This window comes from Sprattus sprattus (genome assembly GCF_963457725.1).
Source record: "Sprattus sprattus genome assembly, chromosome: 3".
Classification (NCBI taxonomy): Eukaryota; Metazoa; Chordata; class Actinopteri; order Clupeiformes; family Clupeidae; genus Sprattus; species Sprattus sprattus.
Window position 1 is genome coordinate 18,645,285 of NC_137922.1, and position 17,500 is coordinate 18,662,784.

General features: G+C 46.6%; 1 protein-coding gene across 1 annotated transcript in view; it reads left to right on the top strand.

Moving 5' to 3' along the window:
* The window catches only part of pdlim5b (PDZ and LIM domain 5b), a 68,202-nt gene that overhangs the window by 26,856 nt on the left and 23,846 nt on the right, over positions 1–17,500 (top strand). The window contains exons 3-5 of the mRNA XM_080834062.1: positions 1,052–1,203; positions 16,796–16,826; positions 17,262–17,500. The exon at positions 17,262–17,500 is cut by the window's right edge and continues 228 nt beyond it. Coding sequence (XP_080690188.1) covers positions 1,052–1,203; positions 16,796–16,826; positions 17,262–17,500 — 422 coding nt within the window. The remainder of the gene's footprint in view (positions 1–1,051; positions 1,204–16,795; positions 16,827–17,261) is intronic.

Here is a 17,500-nt window from a genome sequence, read left to right on the forward strand (position 1 = left end):
ACACAGACCCACTACAATCACCTGGGCCTTCACAGGCGCTGCCACCATACAGCAGAGCCAGATGAGCCTGTCTAGGATTTCTATTTTCTGCCTCTTGTCATAATTGTGCTGCCACTGCCTCACAGGTGGTCATTCGTCCAGACAAGATATCTCCCTTCCTCAGACTCCCAACACTCGGCCACCATCATTTCTCACTGTAACTATGGCAGGCTGTCAGACCCAATCTAATAAAGCAAAGCGTACAGGAGCACCCTCTCGCTCGGTGAAAAAGTTCATCGTTGATTTAACGGCCTCATAAATTGCCGCTGTGTCTGAAACCTTTGTCTGCATCCACTGGTCAGTTTCCCGCAAGTTGTAATTCATCCAAAGCACTTTTTGGAAGAACGTCTGCCTGCCCTTCTCTGCTTCAAAGCAGTAGGGAGTAACTTATGGATCCTGCCTGTGTTTCGTTCGGTTTGACTTAAGTTTTATCACGGCCAAGTGGGTCAGAACGGCCTCCATCCATTACTCATTGGCAGAGCATGCCGTTCGCCCTCCATTCAATATTTGACAGAGAAAGCCAGAGGCACGCTACCTGGACTATTGAATCATTAACTGTCTGGAATATCTTTTTCAAGTCTGGGAGATAAATAGCATGGGAGAAAGGGGTGTCTGGCTTTAAAGGGGCTAGTGTTCAGAGACATATGCTTCGAGTCGTCCCATGGGCTTCGGTCCGAGCTTCTCTTAGGCAGGCCGATAAGAGACTGGAAAGGAAAACAAGCAGGCTAACATAAGTTGATGTGTTACGCAAAAGTCACAAGAATTGCACTCGCATTTGTGTACAGCATGTTTAGACGCACAAAGTGGTAAAGAAGAAGATTCACATGACCTGTTTCTTCCACCATTTAAAAAAAATTCGTCTCTTTCCGCCATTATCTACTGGCTTGTTCACAATAGACGTTTCTGTATAGTTTTATTATCAAAAAACATAGCACAGTCTATATCAGAGATAGCAGAGTCTATATCGTTTTTCACTCATCTTTCTCACTTCCACTACTGTTTGTGTTGGCAGTTGACAGATGGGGGGAAGGCGTCCAAAGCCAACATCAGCGTTGGAGACACTGTGCTGTCGATTGACGGCATCTCCACAGAGGGCATGACCCATCTGGAAGCGCAGAACAAGATCAAGGCCTGCACAGGCAACCTGAACCTCACCCTGCAGAAGTAAGTGCTTGAGTCATACATTACACCACACAAAACACGCTCATTACAACGAGTAAATCACGTATATCTGTGGAAAGAAGAGGAGAACACGCTCCGAGAGAGGGAGAGAATGAGTAACCTCCGTATCACCCCTTAAAAGTAATGGCCTACTCTATATCATACCGGAATCGGTGAAGAGTCAGCAAGTACGTATATGAACAGGGCATGGAACTTGCGGACACATGGAGTCTATCAGGTATATCAAACATTCCATAGTAGGAGCATGGCTATTAGAGAAACAAGATTAAGGCTAACAGGTAAGCTTAACCAAAGCCTTGTTTTTTCTTCACTAAACCATACACGCAAATGCAATAAAAAAGGAGTTGCTCGCCCTGATACTCAATTACACATAAAGCTTATGTTCAGAGTCAACAGAAAGGCAGCCTAAGTTCAGTAGATGCTTATGTTTTTCGTTATTTCTACCAGCAACCAGTATTATAGCCTTTAAAAGGACTATATCCCTCTGGATGGATATTTCGGTTTTTTTTGTTGTTGTTGTAAATATGGCTTTAAAGCTCTGCGAGTTTTTGTCCTAAAGTCATAACAAGAATACCCCCAGAAACCTTTAATCTTCTACCTAAATGCCACTTGTGCATCAATGATTATAATTAGAGGAAATATACAAAAACATCAAGGCATGTCAGACTACCTGAAAAAGTCTAACAGGCCTTTGTCCCCAGGGTTAAGTATATGGGAAGCCTGGATTCAGACCAGTCATAGCCTTAACTCAACCCTACAGAGTTGCTCTTCACGTGGGAAACAGCCAACAAACACACGTACAAGTAGTTCCACTTCACAGGCAGACCGCCGCACGGCAAATCATTCCTCTGCTATCAAAGGCATGGCTCTCACAGCAGTGTGTTCACATGCAGAGCAGGCGATGAGGTCATCACTTAAGGCTCAGAGGTCCCACAGGCACTGTTCTAGGTGTCGGTGAAGTGAAATAGTCAGCGTTTTTTTTCCCCCTTTTTCTTTTTTCTCCTCTTTTCATCCATCCGTTTTTCTTATCCGTGTGCTGGGAGCTTGCAAGGAGCAGGTCGTAACTCCTTCTCTCGCCTCTGGCCGGTCCTTAAGCCCGAGGAAGAGAGAGAAGAGGAGGCCAAACACAACAGCGTGTGGTTTGGTGTGCGGTTTCCTCAGACATCTCTCCTCTCCAGCACTCCAGCAGACAGGGTCTTACTTCTGTGCAGAAGGGGGCTTATTAACTCGGAGGATCGGCATTCAAAAACCGAGACATTTAAAAGCCTTAGCTTGTCATTTACGCAGGCAGCACTCAATCTAATGTGTTTGGATTTCAACTATAAATTGCCCCTCATTGCATCTCGGGCTATGGGATTCCGGCAGCTGGTTGGTTAGATGTGAATGTTGTCATCTTTGGCCTGTCTATGAATCCCTAAACTGCCAGTGAGAGAGAGATTCAGCCATTTCCCCATAACCACTACAACCAGATCGCTTGTATTCTGGTAGCTCCAGTCTAGGACTTTTCCTCCGCAAACCATAGCATTTTAAACTTTAATGTTTTAAGACTTCAAGTCTGTCTGTTATTTTTATTATTATTTATTTATTTTTTTGCATATTATCTTGAAAAGAATATACGCCATATTGTTTGGGTTTGTGCAGTTCAGTTGGTTGATAATTGGAATTAGTTGTTGAGACGTCATCAAGTCCTCGTCAAGATCAGCTGATTTACCCATGTCAAGCTGCTCCTCTCTCAGTTAGAGTAGAGAGATCTTGAGTGGGACAAAGACGAGGCCTCTCTGGCGATGCCCTCTGGCAATATGGCCATCGTTGTCTTTGCTGATTGGAATTTAACAAACATAAAGTTCCCACTGTGCGCAGGCATTTGTTGCCTCTCCCTAAGTAAGTATGCAGTTACGAAAGATAAACATGAAACTGGCCGTGTTGTTTTTCCCACACTTGTGGTGTCAATAAAAAGACACAGGCGTCTTTGATGGTGTCTCTCGGCTAGTTTCATCTTGCCCCTGCAATTTGTTTTTCTATATTCTTCTGTGTGAAACCTGCTCAGCCCTTGTGTTTGTGTTTTCTTCCTTTGTCTGTTTGTCTCTGAAGAGATACACAAGTGGTGCTGTGCTGTCTGTGTGTGTGTGTGTGTGTGTGTGTGTATGTGTGTGTGTGTGTGTGTGTGTGTGTGTGTGTGTGTGTGTGTGTGTGTGTGTGTGTGTGTGTGTGAGAGAGAGGGAGAGCTTATGGCTTTTCCATTATGGTCGGAAGCATGCATAAGAGAGCCATAACCTTTGTGATGAATTAATAGGTTTGCACGGTGCTCAGGAGATCTCTGATTCTCTGTATGTCATGAAGTAGTGTGTGTGTGTGTGTGTGTGTGTGTGTGTGTGTTTGTGTGAGAGAGGCTTCATTAAAGGCTTGAAATAGGTTTTACCACCAAAGGGTTATAGGCGTCCTCCATTGGGAGGTTTTAACTGCTTTGAGGGATTGGCTGGCCTTTGCTCTTTGCACAAATGGGTCTTTTCCTGGTCAAGTGAGGTTACAGGACCTCTGCACTAAGATTTATGAGCCCTCCTCTGCTGATGGGCACAAAATAAGACATCTTCAAGGCTGTCCTATTTTACCTCCGACTTCTGACCTGTTACCCATGTACTCAGGATAGCCCCGAAAGGCATTCAAAGCCTTTGAGGAAGATAAATCAGGGGACAGTAAAAATGCGTTTTGGACTGGAGCGCCTTCTCAATGAGGGATGTGGGATTCTCACCTTTCTCCAATCAGATCACTCTGTGCAGTGGAGTCTGCACGTGGAACCCTTGTGGCAGTGCTGCAGGTAGCGGAATGCCTGAGCACAATCATCATAGATTCTGAGGTCGGAAAACAGTCCAGCAGGAACACCGCTGTGCTGATGCTATGGAAATTTTTCTTTTATTGAAATATATGGTTTTTCATACTGAGGCAGCTTTCGCAGTGAATCTGCAAAAATCATCAATCTTGAAACGTACTCCCACGTGCAGAAAAAGAACATGTCCCTCTCCACCAATATCTTGGTTTACATTTAAGATAACATTGCGTTAAAAAGACGGCGGAGTTGTGTTTTGGGGTCCCTCAGAGGTACTTGTGCTGTGTAAACCTAGCGTTACCGAGCCACGCAGAGTGCAGGTGCTTGGGGTCGGGCTTCAAGCAGGGCTCTAAGACTTTCCCCAGGCATGAGGCTAACGATCGTGGTCACCGTAGTGACATGCCAAGAGATCCTTTAAAACAATCTTCAAAAAAAGGGAGCAGTCAAGTGCATCCATACCTTGTCAAATTCAGCCCTTACATTTTTAACTGGGAGATCTTTCATTGATAGTAGAACCATATCAGTTAAGAGCAAGTTTTCATATGTGATGAGACCTTTAAAAACTTTAGAAATGGGTGCTTTTATTAAAACCCTTGAAGAATTTTAGAATGTCTGTTTTATGGAGTATTGCCCCATTTCTGCAAGTAGGGCCAAGTGGGCCAAACGACAAAGGTATAGAAAAGTATGTTCACCAGACATGTGAAGACCTACTGTCGATGCGCTTTGTAATGACAGGACTTACTGCAGGAACACACCTGCGATACCAGTGGTGAACAACATCGTCGGTAAACCACGGTAAATACGCTGTAAATCACGCCCGTGGTCCTTCCCCCTGCTCTGCCCGCCTCCTCTCATCCTGTCGCAGCAGTGACAGATTTAAGAAGCTTTAAGCCCTAAGTAACGAGGAAGAAACAGACCCCAAATCATCTGAGTGCGCAGCAGCTTGTAATCCAGTAGTAATGGATGCCTGTGATGAATCTTCAATGAAACATCACATGCAACTCTGTCGCCACAGCAGAACTCTCTGAATGGGAAAATAATGGGTCGTTTGCTGTTTTTTTTTCTTCTTCTTGAGTTTGCAGCTGTTCACAGCTTTCATGAGATGTGCGACTCACTCTCTGGTGTTGTTTGGCAGTGGCTGTGGTGAGGAGGGTCAGTGGGGGCTGGCATGCAGTGTTGGATTAGTAGCTGTTGAAGTGGAACCACTTGGAATGCCCCTCTGGAAACAGCCCATTCTGGACATTTCCATCAGCTATCACCCCCAAAAACAACACAAATTGGGCTTTTTCCTGTCAATTCAGCAACATTTGCTGAAATGTATTGATTTCATCAGTACATTTAAAACCACATTGACTGACTCTCTTTTACTCATTTATTCTCAGAGAGTGAAAGCTGCTTTTTACAAAGTGTAATGGAAATGGCGCCTTTAGTCGACTGCAGGCAACCCCCTTTTCCGCTCTCAAACCCCTTGGTTAGATGTTGTCTTGCATCCCATGTTTTTCAAGTACAAGTGAGCTCTCTTTTGCCAGAAAGAGTGAATCCTGGGATATCTGAATACACAGTGGAGGTCCTCCCACTGAAAGCCAGGATAATGCTTAATGTCGAAGCTCAGGCACCCTGGCTTTCGGGAGCCTGAGTAAACTGGTTGGATTTGGACAGGTGTGGGCGGATAACTATCACTTCCTCCCCCCGGCTTCCAAAAAAAAATTCAGTCTGTGCATGTCTGATGGTTTCTCTGTGCTAGCAGCAAGCAGACACAGGCCTTGAGTCTGAAGAGATTGCAGGCTCTTCTCAGTTGTTAGCTATCAGATCTTTGCATGTAAATGTGAGATTCTTCTGGCCAAGGTGGTCAATGCATGTGTCCTGTGATCAAGTGTGATGATCACGTCACGGCACGGCACGTCAGAGTGTGTTTAGCCACGGCTGAGAGGGAGAAGTGGGAGAGTCGAGTTGCAAAATTAATGAATCAACTTCAGTGGTTTAATCTCAATCAGATAAAATGAACAGACATTTCACAGGGTATAGTTTGTAAGGTCATATTGAAGTTACTGTCATAAATGGCCTGTGTATACAAAGTTGATTCCACCTGCTAATTTAGTGAAGTAAAAAGGAAAAAATGGCTTTAGATGCGATCATTCTGTCTGATTTCCTTTGTGCTCTGTGGACTCATTCCTTTGTTTTTTGTTAGCGGTGAAACCCTGAAAGCGTCTCTCTCACACGTCAAACTCTGGGTTATATAAACTGAGAGACGGGGCCATTCTCTATGGAAATCTGGCCTCATACAAGTTCCCTCAAACAACAACGTCCTTTCTGGCTGCTTGTGTGTATGTGTGCACGTGCGTGTGTGTGTGTGTGTGTGATTGTGTTAGCGTGTGTGAGTGTGTGTGTGTTTGTGTATGTGTGTGTGTGTGTGTGTGTGTGTGTGTGTGTGTGTGTGTCTGTGTGTGTGTGTGTTTGTGTGTGTGTGTGTGTGTGTGTGTGTGTGTGTGTGTGTGTGTGTGTGTGTGTGTGTGTGTGTGTATGTGTGTGTGTGCGTGTGCGTGCGTGTGTGCGTGTCTGAAACCAAGAGAGACATGCAGGCTAACTCAAATGGCTTGCGCCTTGCTTTAATAAAAGAACTTTACGACGTGACAGGCAGTCTGTATCCAAGAAGCCGTCCACATTTGGCCCACAGTTCCAGTTCTGCCTGGGGAAAGGAGAGCCATCCTTCCATTCATCTGGAAGGTTACTGAGAGCAAACACAGGCGTGCAGAGTTCGACTGAGATGGGTATTAGGTTTTTATTCGACAATAGACTGTCGAAGTTATTGCTTGATTTAGTGCGGTTTTAGCATGCACATCACTGGATCGCATGATCCAACAGGTGTGTCTGTGTCTGTATCACCGCATGATGATATGGTGTGCTTTCGGTGAACAGTAGGTAGTGAAAGGGCCTGCAGGTCTGTGCAAAGTGGAAATCTCAAGAATTCCAGTTGTTTAAGAACAGTATGTCCTCCCTGTATATTAAGCACTCGCTCCACATCCATTAACGTCAGAGGGAAGAAAGAAAAAAAGAGACAGAGTTCAGTTAAAGCTGTGATTTGCTTGAAAGTATTTTAAACGATCTTGTACAGAGAGTACACACACACACACGCAGTGACACATTATATGTATTTATATGACGTGCTCCAATGACGGACGGATGGTTTTAAAGTTACGCCCAAAGAATTTGCCAGTAAAGTAACGTGATGCTTTGTAGCAGATTACGTGCTTACATTCTAGGAGCGGAACACATAAATGCCTTGAGTAAGTAACCTTGAAAGATCCCTCTTGGCTCCAGTCCGAAAACATCTCACTTTTTTTCTCTTCCCGAGGCCTGTCAGAAAAGAGGGGCACTTCATAACTACTCCACTTTTCAGTCCATCCGGAGGAGACTGAGTGGAAGTGACACGCATCAGTGTACTGCGAGCATGGAGCCCTCAGTGCGTATCAAAGGCGGTACATCACGCACATCCTCTCAACATGTCTCTCTTCTTTCATGTCTCGTATTCGTCTTTCAACAGCCAGGGCCTCTCTTCTTCTTTGTCTCATGCCATCTCTCTTTTAACACAAAATGGAAAGATAGAGAAAAAACACAAATCCGCCGGATGATTACAAAAGACAAGCGGAGGAAGTTGTTGGCAAATTCCATGGAAGACACGAGGAAGGCAGTAATTGACAGCAGCAGCATTCTCTGTCGTCCTCGTCCCCCCCCCCCCCCCCCCCCCCCCCCCCCCCAACTGAGATATCCTGTATCTGTCTGAATGCATTGTGGTTTTTGGTGCCCCTTCGGCTGTTCGCAGGCCTCTGCCAGTGTCAGCTTTAAAAGCCGCCTGCTTCTTCATTCACCCGTTTACAGCCAGATGGGGCCCATGGGAGCCGCAGGAGGGGGAGGACACTGTGTGAAGTGGTTTTCAAGTACCCCGGAGTCTGAGGGGGGGGGGGGGTGTGGGGGGACGGAACTGGCTCTCGTACATTTTAAATGGATAGTGTCACACATTAGGGGAAAAGGGTGCAGTCTAGAAGTGGTTTCTGTTTAAGAACGCTTACAGTTTACAGATCTGTCATCTGATGTAGGGATGCTTGTAGGATGCCTTCGAAGATACCTGTGTTTACAGTCATTGTGAGAGGACCTTACAAGTGTACAAGTGTTTTATTTGTGAAAATGTATAGAACTATGAGACCTTTTCTTGTTTTTGTAATGAACTCCGATACCGATATCTCCTAAGCTTGTATTGGGATCCCTCTGATGTAAACCACGGTGTGGCTTGGAATTATGGGTTTACAGACACCTTTTCCAGGGAGCCTTTCTGTAGCTATAAATCCCCTTGCGCAGTGGTCTTCACAGACCACCAACCTCTCCTTGTCTCGAGATGACAACTGGGCCGTTGGAAACTGAGCAGGGTGCTCGCATGTGTAGATGTGTCTCACAGGCCTTGTGCATCTGGATGTCAGGAGACTCGGTTTAATTAGGACTGCAGTGGGTGTTAGTGTGTGACTGGGTGTGTGTGTGTGTGTGTGTGTGTGTGTGTGTGTGTGTGTGTGTGTGTGTGTGTGTGTGTGTGTGTGTGTGTGTGTGTGTGTGTGTGTGTGTGTGTGTGTGTGTGTGTGTGTGTGTGTGTGCGTTGTGCCTGTGGGTGTGTCTGTGCATGTGGGTGAGCTAGTTTCCTAGAGATGAAACCATGTGTTTTGTGTGTGTGTGTGTGTGCATTTGTGTGTGTGTGTCATATTTATGAGGTTCTTTGGTGTGGCTGGCCCAACTGCCACCACTCTCAGAAGGTCACCGAAAACACCACACTTCTCCCAATCCTCCGGTCTGGCATCTGTCAACCCTGTAGTTTCACTACAAATCAGAACACTCAGAATGTTTTCCAGCTTAGCTAGTATGTTCAGATTTTTCTCCTTGACCTTTTCTGTTGGCTTGAGAAAGTGTTACTCTTTAACTCGGTGCTCCAGGGGGAATGGTCTGCTACAAACCTCGGCTCTGTGGTTCACACAGCCACTCCAGCAGTGTTTGTTTAGCCATGGAAAAGGTTTTGGTCTTTGGTTATTTGGTTACTGTCACTGGCTTGCCAGTTTCCTCTTCAAACATGTGTCGGGTGCACACACACACACACACACACTCACACACACACACTCACTCACTCACTCACTCACTCAAACATACACACACTCACTCAAACATACACACACACACACACACACACATCCAAACATACAGACACACACACACACACACACACACACACACATACTCAAACATACACACACACTCACTCACACACACGCATGCACACACCGTACGCAGGAACACACGCATGCACGCAAACACACACACACACCACACACACACACACACACACATGCACACACACAAACACACACACACATACAAAGATACAGACACACACACTTGCAGAACCACCCTCATAGCCATATCTGCTGAGCCCAGCTAAGGCAGACCTACCGCATCTTTATCTTCCATTGTGTTCACAACCATCTTGGGTGGTCAGACAAGACACAGTCTCCCGTCTCTCTCCTCTCTCGGATGCATCCGTGTTCCCCTAGACGCAGCCTCCCATAATGAACCGCTGTTCCAGTGCCCACCCCCACACTACAGATGCAGGATATATACTACACTACAGCCAAAGAGTATTACACGCCTAGTTCATTGTATACTTAAACAAGTGTGTGAAAGAAAGAAAGAACGCTCAAAATGTGCCTATGGACAGGGGTGGTGAAAGGTACATTTAAAGGTTCATTTAACTGAGCTCCCTCATTTGAAGTTTTCACGGAGGACTTCTCCAGCCTAGATAAATGAATCCTTCTACTTTGCCAAAGACTCGTGCTGTTTTCCATACGCACCTAATAGTTATTTTGTTCTCCACAAGCATGAATCCCCAGATGGCCCAGGTGGCGCCAGAAAGGCTGCTGTATGAACAGTCCTGCTTTCCCAGTGAGGGGGGGGGGGGGGGGGGGGGGGGGTGGTAAGAGGGGGCTCTCCGGTGCTGATCGGTGAGTCAGTGCATCAGTATTAAGAACCATGAATGGTGACTTGTCTCTCTGGCCCGCCGTTTGGCCAACCTGTGACGCAGGGGAGCTTTTGTGCTGCCCAGAATGGACCGCTGCCAGGATGCGTTTTATTTGCGTCACCCCATTCTGCCCCCCTATCTGTCACACTCACTGACCTCGTCACACACATGCCCATGCCCACCCACACGCCCCTGTGCCCCCTTCACAGGTGGAGCCACCGTCATGCCCATAGCTGCCGGCTGCAGTCATTTGGGGTCTTCATTCTTCTAAAAACAAGTTGTTTTGTTCACATGACTGTTTCTGTGACTATTCTCCCTCAGTTCTCCCCTATCTCGCCCCCCCATACCTCCCTTCTTTTCACCCTCTACACCTCCCTTCTTTTCCCCTTCTGCACCTCCCTTCTTGTCCCCTTCTGCACCTCCCTTCTTTTCCCCTTCTGCACCTCCCTTCTTTTCCCCTTCTGCACCTCCCTTCTTTTCCCCTTCTGCACCTCCCTTCTTTTCACCCTCTGCACCTCCCTTCTTTTCACCCTCTGCACCTCCCTTCTTTTCACCCTCTGCACCTCCTTTCTTTTCACCCTCTGCACCTCCCTTCTTTTCACCCTCTGCACCTCCCTTCTTTTCGTCCTCTGCACCTCCCTTCTCTTCACCCTCTACACCTCCCTTCTTTTCCCCTTCTGCACCTCCCTTCTTTTCCCCTTCTGCACCTCCCTTCTTTTCCCCTTCTGCACCTCCCTTCTTTTCACCTCCTGTTCCCCCCTTCTCCCTATCTTTTCATCGGCTTCCTTCCCACTCTTTGTAATTCTACACATACTGTCATCGGTTACTCAGTGGAACAAACTAGTCAGATTGCCAGACACCTGTTAGTTTCCTGCAACTGAGAATGTGTGTATGTGTGAGTCTGTGTGTGTGAGTGTGTGTCTCTGTGTGGGTGTGTGTGTGAGTGTGTGTGTGTGTGTGTGTGTGTGTGTGTGTGTGTGTGTGTGTGTGTGTGTGTGTGCGCGCGCTGTGTTTTGCTGTATCTGCGTTACCGTGGAACACACACTCTGGAACGTACGCAGTTCAACCCTGGAATCTGCACACCGCACTGATCCTCTGTCAAAGCCTCTGTCTGATCTCCTCACCCTAAGCGGCATGTTATTTTCCCGAGGTCTCCTTCATGCGAGCATCTGCTGGGTTCCCAGGCTGGGGGGGGGGGGGGGGGGGGGGGCACTCTTGTGTTTCCCAGGTACATCCCTCATCACATCATAATTCAGCGCTGGAAATGTCATTGTACGTATTAGTTGTCAACACACTGTAAGTTGCACAAGCCATGTTACTGGTGGGGGAAGGCCAGCCCTCTGTTCTGTGTTTAGATGCATTTAGATCAAACTGTATTTTATTTAGGGGAGAGGTGGTCATGTGTTTTTCACAGTTGTTAGTTTCTTTGTCTGTCGTTGAATCCAGGTACAGGTCCAGAGACTCGCTCAAACCTGCTCCTCCAATGGTTTTAATTATGTAGTTCTCTAGTGTACGAGTCCTTGGAAAGCTATCCTGAGACACATTCATAAAATCTGGGAGACATTATGAAACATCTGCTTGTGTGTGAGTCTGCACGTGTGGGTGCAAGTGTGTTTGCGTGTGTGTGTGTGTGTGTGTGTGTGTGTGTGTGTTTGTGTGTGTGTTTGTGTGTGTGTGTGTGTGTGTGTGTGCATGCAGGGGGGCATGCTTGCTCTAAGTGCTTACAGTATTCATAGTGGTATCCTATGCAATCCCCTTGTGTCTTCTTTAGCATTGGAACTGAACTCTTGACCTTACTGTTACTAGCCAGGTGCTCTACCAGTCGAGCTCCCTATGCATGGGAGGTTTTCATTCAAAGGCACAATCCAAAAGTCATACATTTATTGGAAGAACAAAACAAAACCATACACATAGTTCGCTTAAGGGTTCTCTGTTGTTTTTATAGCACTTCAGTGTTTTACTTTACAAGGAATCCTCTCCTTTTTAGCTATTTAAAAACGTTTAACAATTCTCACAGAGGATTATCTGAAGCTATACGTGTTCCTGTGCCTGTACTTCACCACATTGCTTCTTGTTAAGTTGGCCATTAACACCTTAACTAGCAACATGGAGTTCAAAGAAAAGTCTTAAAAGTCTCACTCCTCACCAGCGGATAGCAAGAAGTATGTTAATGAGTCCTGCCTTGCTAAAAATAACCCCCTCAGTCTTTTCTGTGTTTGTGTTTGTGTGTTAGTGTGTGTGTGTGTGTGTGTGTGTGTGTGTGTGTGTGTGTGTGTGTGTGTGTGTGTCACCACCCTCTGTGCAGTTAAAAACTGCCTGCACAGTTACTGGACAGACGTCTCAATCTCTTTCTCCTCTTTTGCAACGCACCCCGCGTGCCCCTTCCCCGGTTTGTGTGTGTGTGTGTGTGTGTGTGTGTGTGCCGGGCGTTTTCCCAGCTGCTCTGAGCTCACTGGACTCCAGGGCGGCACCTGAGAGCACAGCACTCATTAGTCTAAAACAATTACGTCTACGGCTTTTGAAGTCTCTGCGTAGTGCAAAGTTGTGCCTTTTGCTGGGGTGATTCACAGCTGAAGCACACGCCAGTGTAAACCCCTTCAAACAGTAACTACTCTTCCCCGCACTCTCCAGACCTGCCCCGCGAGCCGCCAGGGACAGGCTGATGGTTTTTCAGGAGCCCCGGGGCAGGAAGGGGCTGTTGGGTGGTGAGGAGGTGGTGGTGGTCGGGGGGGACGAGGGCTGTCTGGGCCTCCGATGATGAGTGATCCGGGCTGCCACTCTGAAGCCTCTCCATCACTCAGATGTGTGCCATGTGCCAGACTGTTGTCGTTGGCAACGTCGGAGTGGAATGGTGCAGCTCTGCCTAGGCCCATGTTCAGCCCTGTTCTCCCAGACTGAGTAAGATGAGTGTGAGAGGAAGAGTGAGGGGAAAGAGAGAGAGATGAGTGTGAGAGGAAGAGTGAGAGGAAATAGAGAGAGATGAGTGTGAGAGGGAGAGTGAGGGGAAAGAGAAAGAGATGAGTGTGAGAGGGAGAGTGAGGGGAAGGAGAGAGAGAAGGACTTGGCTTCCCCCAGCAAGAATTATAACAGTTATTGAATTATAAAATAGCATTTTAAAGTTTTTAGAGAAACCAAATACATGTACCAATACCAATGCATGATCCAGAGGAGAGAGAGAGAGAGAGACCGACAGACAGACCATAGGTAGGGGGAGGGGGGATAGAGAGATTGAAAGAGATAAAGTAGGGAAAAGAGGGACAGTGGAAAAGAGAGGGATAGGGGAAAGTGAGAGAGGAGACCAAGATGAGAGACATAAAGAGAGGGCTAGAGGTGAAGAGGGGCGAGGCGACCGGGAGAGTTTGGACGCCAGAGATAGTTTGTGTGTTTGTTTTCTTGTAGTACTTTGACAGCTCTCAGTGAGGGCCACAGTGATCAGCACACACACACACAGGCTGAAGACATTCACAGATGCTGTTGCCTTACAGACACAGTGAGAGGCTGTTGCTCTGCACCCTCAGTGAGACGCTGTGTTGAAGTCTGGCAGTGATTAATTGCTGTCCTTAAGCTCATGCATCATTCCTCAGGGATCTCATGACCTTATAAACTAAGTTATGCAAATAATGAACTAAATGCTCGTGTTCATGGCCTGGCCGGCAGAACAACAGCACATTAAATCACTGTGGCTTCAGTTGGTGCATAAATATTGGAAATTAAATGAAATGTTCCCCCTCGGCCCTCCCTGCCGGCGTTTGTTCATTAGATTACGGTCCGAAAGGATGGCCCAGAAGCTACTTCTCTTCTCTTCTCTTCTCTTCTCTTCTCTTCTCTACTCTTCTCTTCTCTTCTCTTCTCTTCTCTTCTCTTCTCTTCTCTTCTCTTCTCTTCTCTTCTCTCCTCTCCACCTTTCTTCTCTTCTCTACTCTCCTCTTCTCTTCACTTCTCTGTCTCCTCTCCTCTTCTCTTGTCTTCTCTTCTCTTCCCTCCTCTCTCTCCTATTCTCTCCTCTCCTCTCTCTCCTCTTTTTTCTTCTCTCTGTCCCACTGTTGGGAGATATGTCTGTTTCTGGAATGGATGGTCAGGCCTAACTTAATTTATCCTCAAATAGCCATCCGCTAATTTCCCCTAACGCAGCACATTATATGTTTTAAAATGGATATGCTTCATTTTGGAATCTTGTAGGGCTTTATTCATTTAGAGAACATGTTTATGTGCCTTTGAAACTTTAGCCTAGTTTTTTTTAGCCCGTGTGAGACTCACGGGATTGTTGCCTCGTCTGCTGCCGTCCAGAGCACACAGAAAACCACTTTTTGGGAAGATCAGATGATCCAATCGCAGTCAAAACTCCTTCCCTCTTCTCTGCACCGGAATGGTTTTTCGGGGGGGTGTGGAGCAACCCAGATGTCTGACAGACCACCCTTGAGTAGGCCTGCTCTCCTATGGTGTCTGGGAACCGAGAGATCCTGGCCAGTGTATTCTGGCTGGTGGTTCGGTTGCTCCGTAACATGCTGGAGCAGTTCGCCCTTACTCTGGGATTCATTTTCGTTTCACCACTGATAAACTTTGGCGCGGTCGACCCGAGTTAACACATAGTTTCAATCATCATCGCCTTTCATTCCGATCCCAACATCACATCACTCTCTCTCTCTCTCTCTATCTCTCTCTCTCCACCCATCCATCTCTTGTTTTTGTCCCTACATCCCCATTTAGATTTGTCTTCCCACCATCACATTCATCATTTATCTTCTCCCCTCACCAGTTATTCGGTTAATTTTTCTTGTCTTCCAATCAGCCCCACAATTGCTTTTTTTTTCTTTTTCTTCCACCAATGCCTCTTTTCCCCCCCCCCATCTCCCCTCTCTCACCATCCAGCCAAAAGGCAGGCAGGGCCTTTGGTGAGAGTATGTGAGTTCCTCTGCACTAATGCGGCATCTCTTGTCCCACAACCTCCCTTTTATGGAAGAAATGGACAGACAGGAAGTGTGACCGTGTTCCGCAACGAACCGCGCTGAATCACAGCGGTTTTCATTGGAGAGAAAAAGGCCACATTGTCCCGAACACGGAGAGCAGACTTGTTTGTGAAACTTTTGGCCGTATGTTTCGTTTTAATGGTGATTAATGAGAAAAAGCTGACTGCACAGTCGCTGGCATAAGCCAGTGGGCAAATGCCAACCTGTGAATGCTCAGGGTTTTCAGTTGTCTCTTACCAAACTTAGACTCTTTAACTCAGGCATTTTGTTTGTTTTTCTCAAACATTGCACATTTACCACACAGTACCAACTTTAGTTTCATTCTGTGAGCAAAACACCATACAATATCACAAAATCATTCTTGGTATAACCTAAATACGTTTAAATGGATTTGGCTAGCGATAAATGGTCAGAATGGGTTGGAGCTTATTTTAGTTGAACTAGCTTGGTCAGGACCGGTTAAGGCCTTTTTTAGTGACATTCTCAGCTATTGAACTGTTGAATAGGATGTGATAGCAATAAGGTCTAGAGGCAGTACGTCTCATCTCTTTACGACAGCAGTAGCAGTAGAAGCAGCAGTATCATGAAGACCATACCTACTGCATTGCTCATGACTTTCCAAAAGTGGAAACTGATTAGAGCACTGTGACGCCCATCAGAGTCTCAAGATGTCATAATCTCAAAAAGAGGATTTATCCTCTGTGAATCAGGATCATCCCATTTTTTTCTGATTTCCTTCAAGTGGCGTGACGTTTCACACTGGAAAAGGAGCTCTCCAGATATCCATGGCACAGGCAGCTTCATGCTTGTTGATTAAGCCTAACATGCTCTGACATGTTCATCCCAGGATTTTACCAAAACGTTGGGACATCACCACACATACTTTTTGAAGAGTGATATTCCACCCCGAGACTCAGGCGAGAGGATGTGAGTCCAAAGCAGGGATCTTGTGTAAATCTCTCTGACATTAGAGAACATATTCCACTGTACTGCGGTGGATCCTCAATCGGTTTTCCTCCTGCGCACACCACAAACCGTGGCAGGTTTAGGGAACAGGAAAACAGGAAAACAGGAAAAATGATGCGAGGGCTACCAGCATAATCCCTCTCTAATTGGTATTTGGAGTAGTCCACAATATCTTAGCCATGCTTTCCCCATCTTGCTCTCTCTGTCTCTCTCTCACACTCTCTCTCTCTTTATATCTCTCTGTCTATCTCTCCATGTCTTCTTGGATAGGTTGTGTTTGTTTTTCTCCTCTTATGTTTGATGTCTCCCTCTTCAGTCTGCTCTTGAGTAGTTTCCGTGCCATCTCTTAGGTGTGTTCACATTCTCAGATGTTTTTCAGATGTTTTTTTGGCTCATGACATGTTGGAAAAACAACGGGTCTACACTAAATGGGCTTTTCAAAATAGAGTTCAGGAACCACACGCCATGGGTTGGGCAGCAGATTGATTAGCACTGATTTACAAGGGCTTTTTTGGTTTTGCTTTTTTTCCTCCACACCTCTTTCTATTCTTGAAATGTTTATTCTCTCTGTTCTGAGGGTTCTTTGGGATTTTCCACTGGCCACATAGGTTTGTGTTAATGTAAGCAGGCAATCTTTCTCAAGGATGCTGAGTTTCAGAGTCTCTTGGAGGCTCTTTTGTGTTGATATCCTTTTTGCAAATGTAAGTGTCCCATATTTTAGTACACTGCATTCATTATTAATTCCTTCTCCCTTTTGACTTTTTGCAGAGGCACCAGTATTCCAAAGGCAGATGCTAAGGTATGTGGTAACCTCCACACCTCTACACACTTGTAAGATATGAACAGTTATATCATTTTATCTGTAATTAATGTACGTAGCTGCACACATATAACGTTTCAGTGTTTGTGTGGATCTGTTTGAAAATCATGTATTTGAAGCCCCTCAGTATGGATGCAGAAGTGTTCACATTCCGATCAGGCACGCTAATCCAAACGTGTGATCTCAGCGCCACAGCACAGTTAACACCTGTCTGCTACTGCATTTACACGTGTGGCATCGCTCTGTGGGATTATAATCCAGAAGAGTAGATTAAACTCTTCCGCGATGCTACACTGGGCTGTGGGAGCTGTAGCCTTGCATGTATTTGCTGTGCCACTGTGTATGTGTATGTGTGAGTGTTTTGAGCATGTTGCACGTGTGTGTGTTTGTGTGTGTCTCTGTTGACCTGCTCAGGCTGAGCCCCAGGAGATCATAAAGCCTGTGCCCATCACACACACCTCCGCCTCCCCCGTGCCCTTCTCCAGTGGCGGTGGCAGCGGCAGGGGCAGCCCCGCGCCCGCCTACAACAAGACGGCCCGGCCCTTCGGGGGTGGCGGAGCTCCTTCGTCGGGGGTCTCAACGCCCCCCCGCGTGGCCTTCATCCCTTCCGCCACCTCGGCCTTCACCCCCACCGCCGCCCCCATCCACTCCCA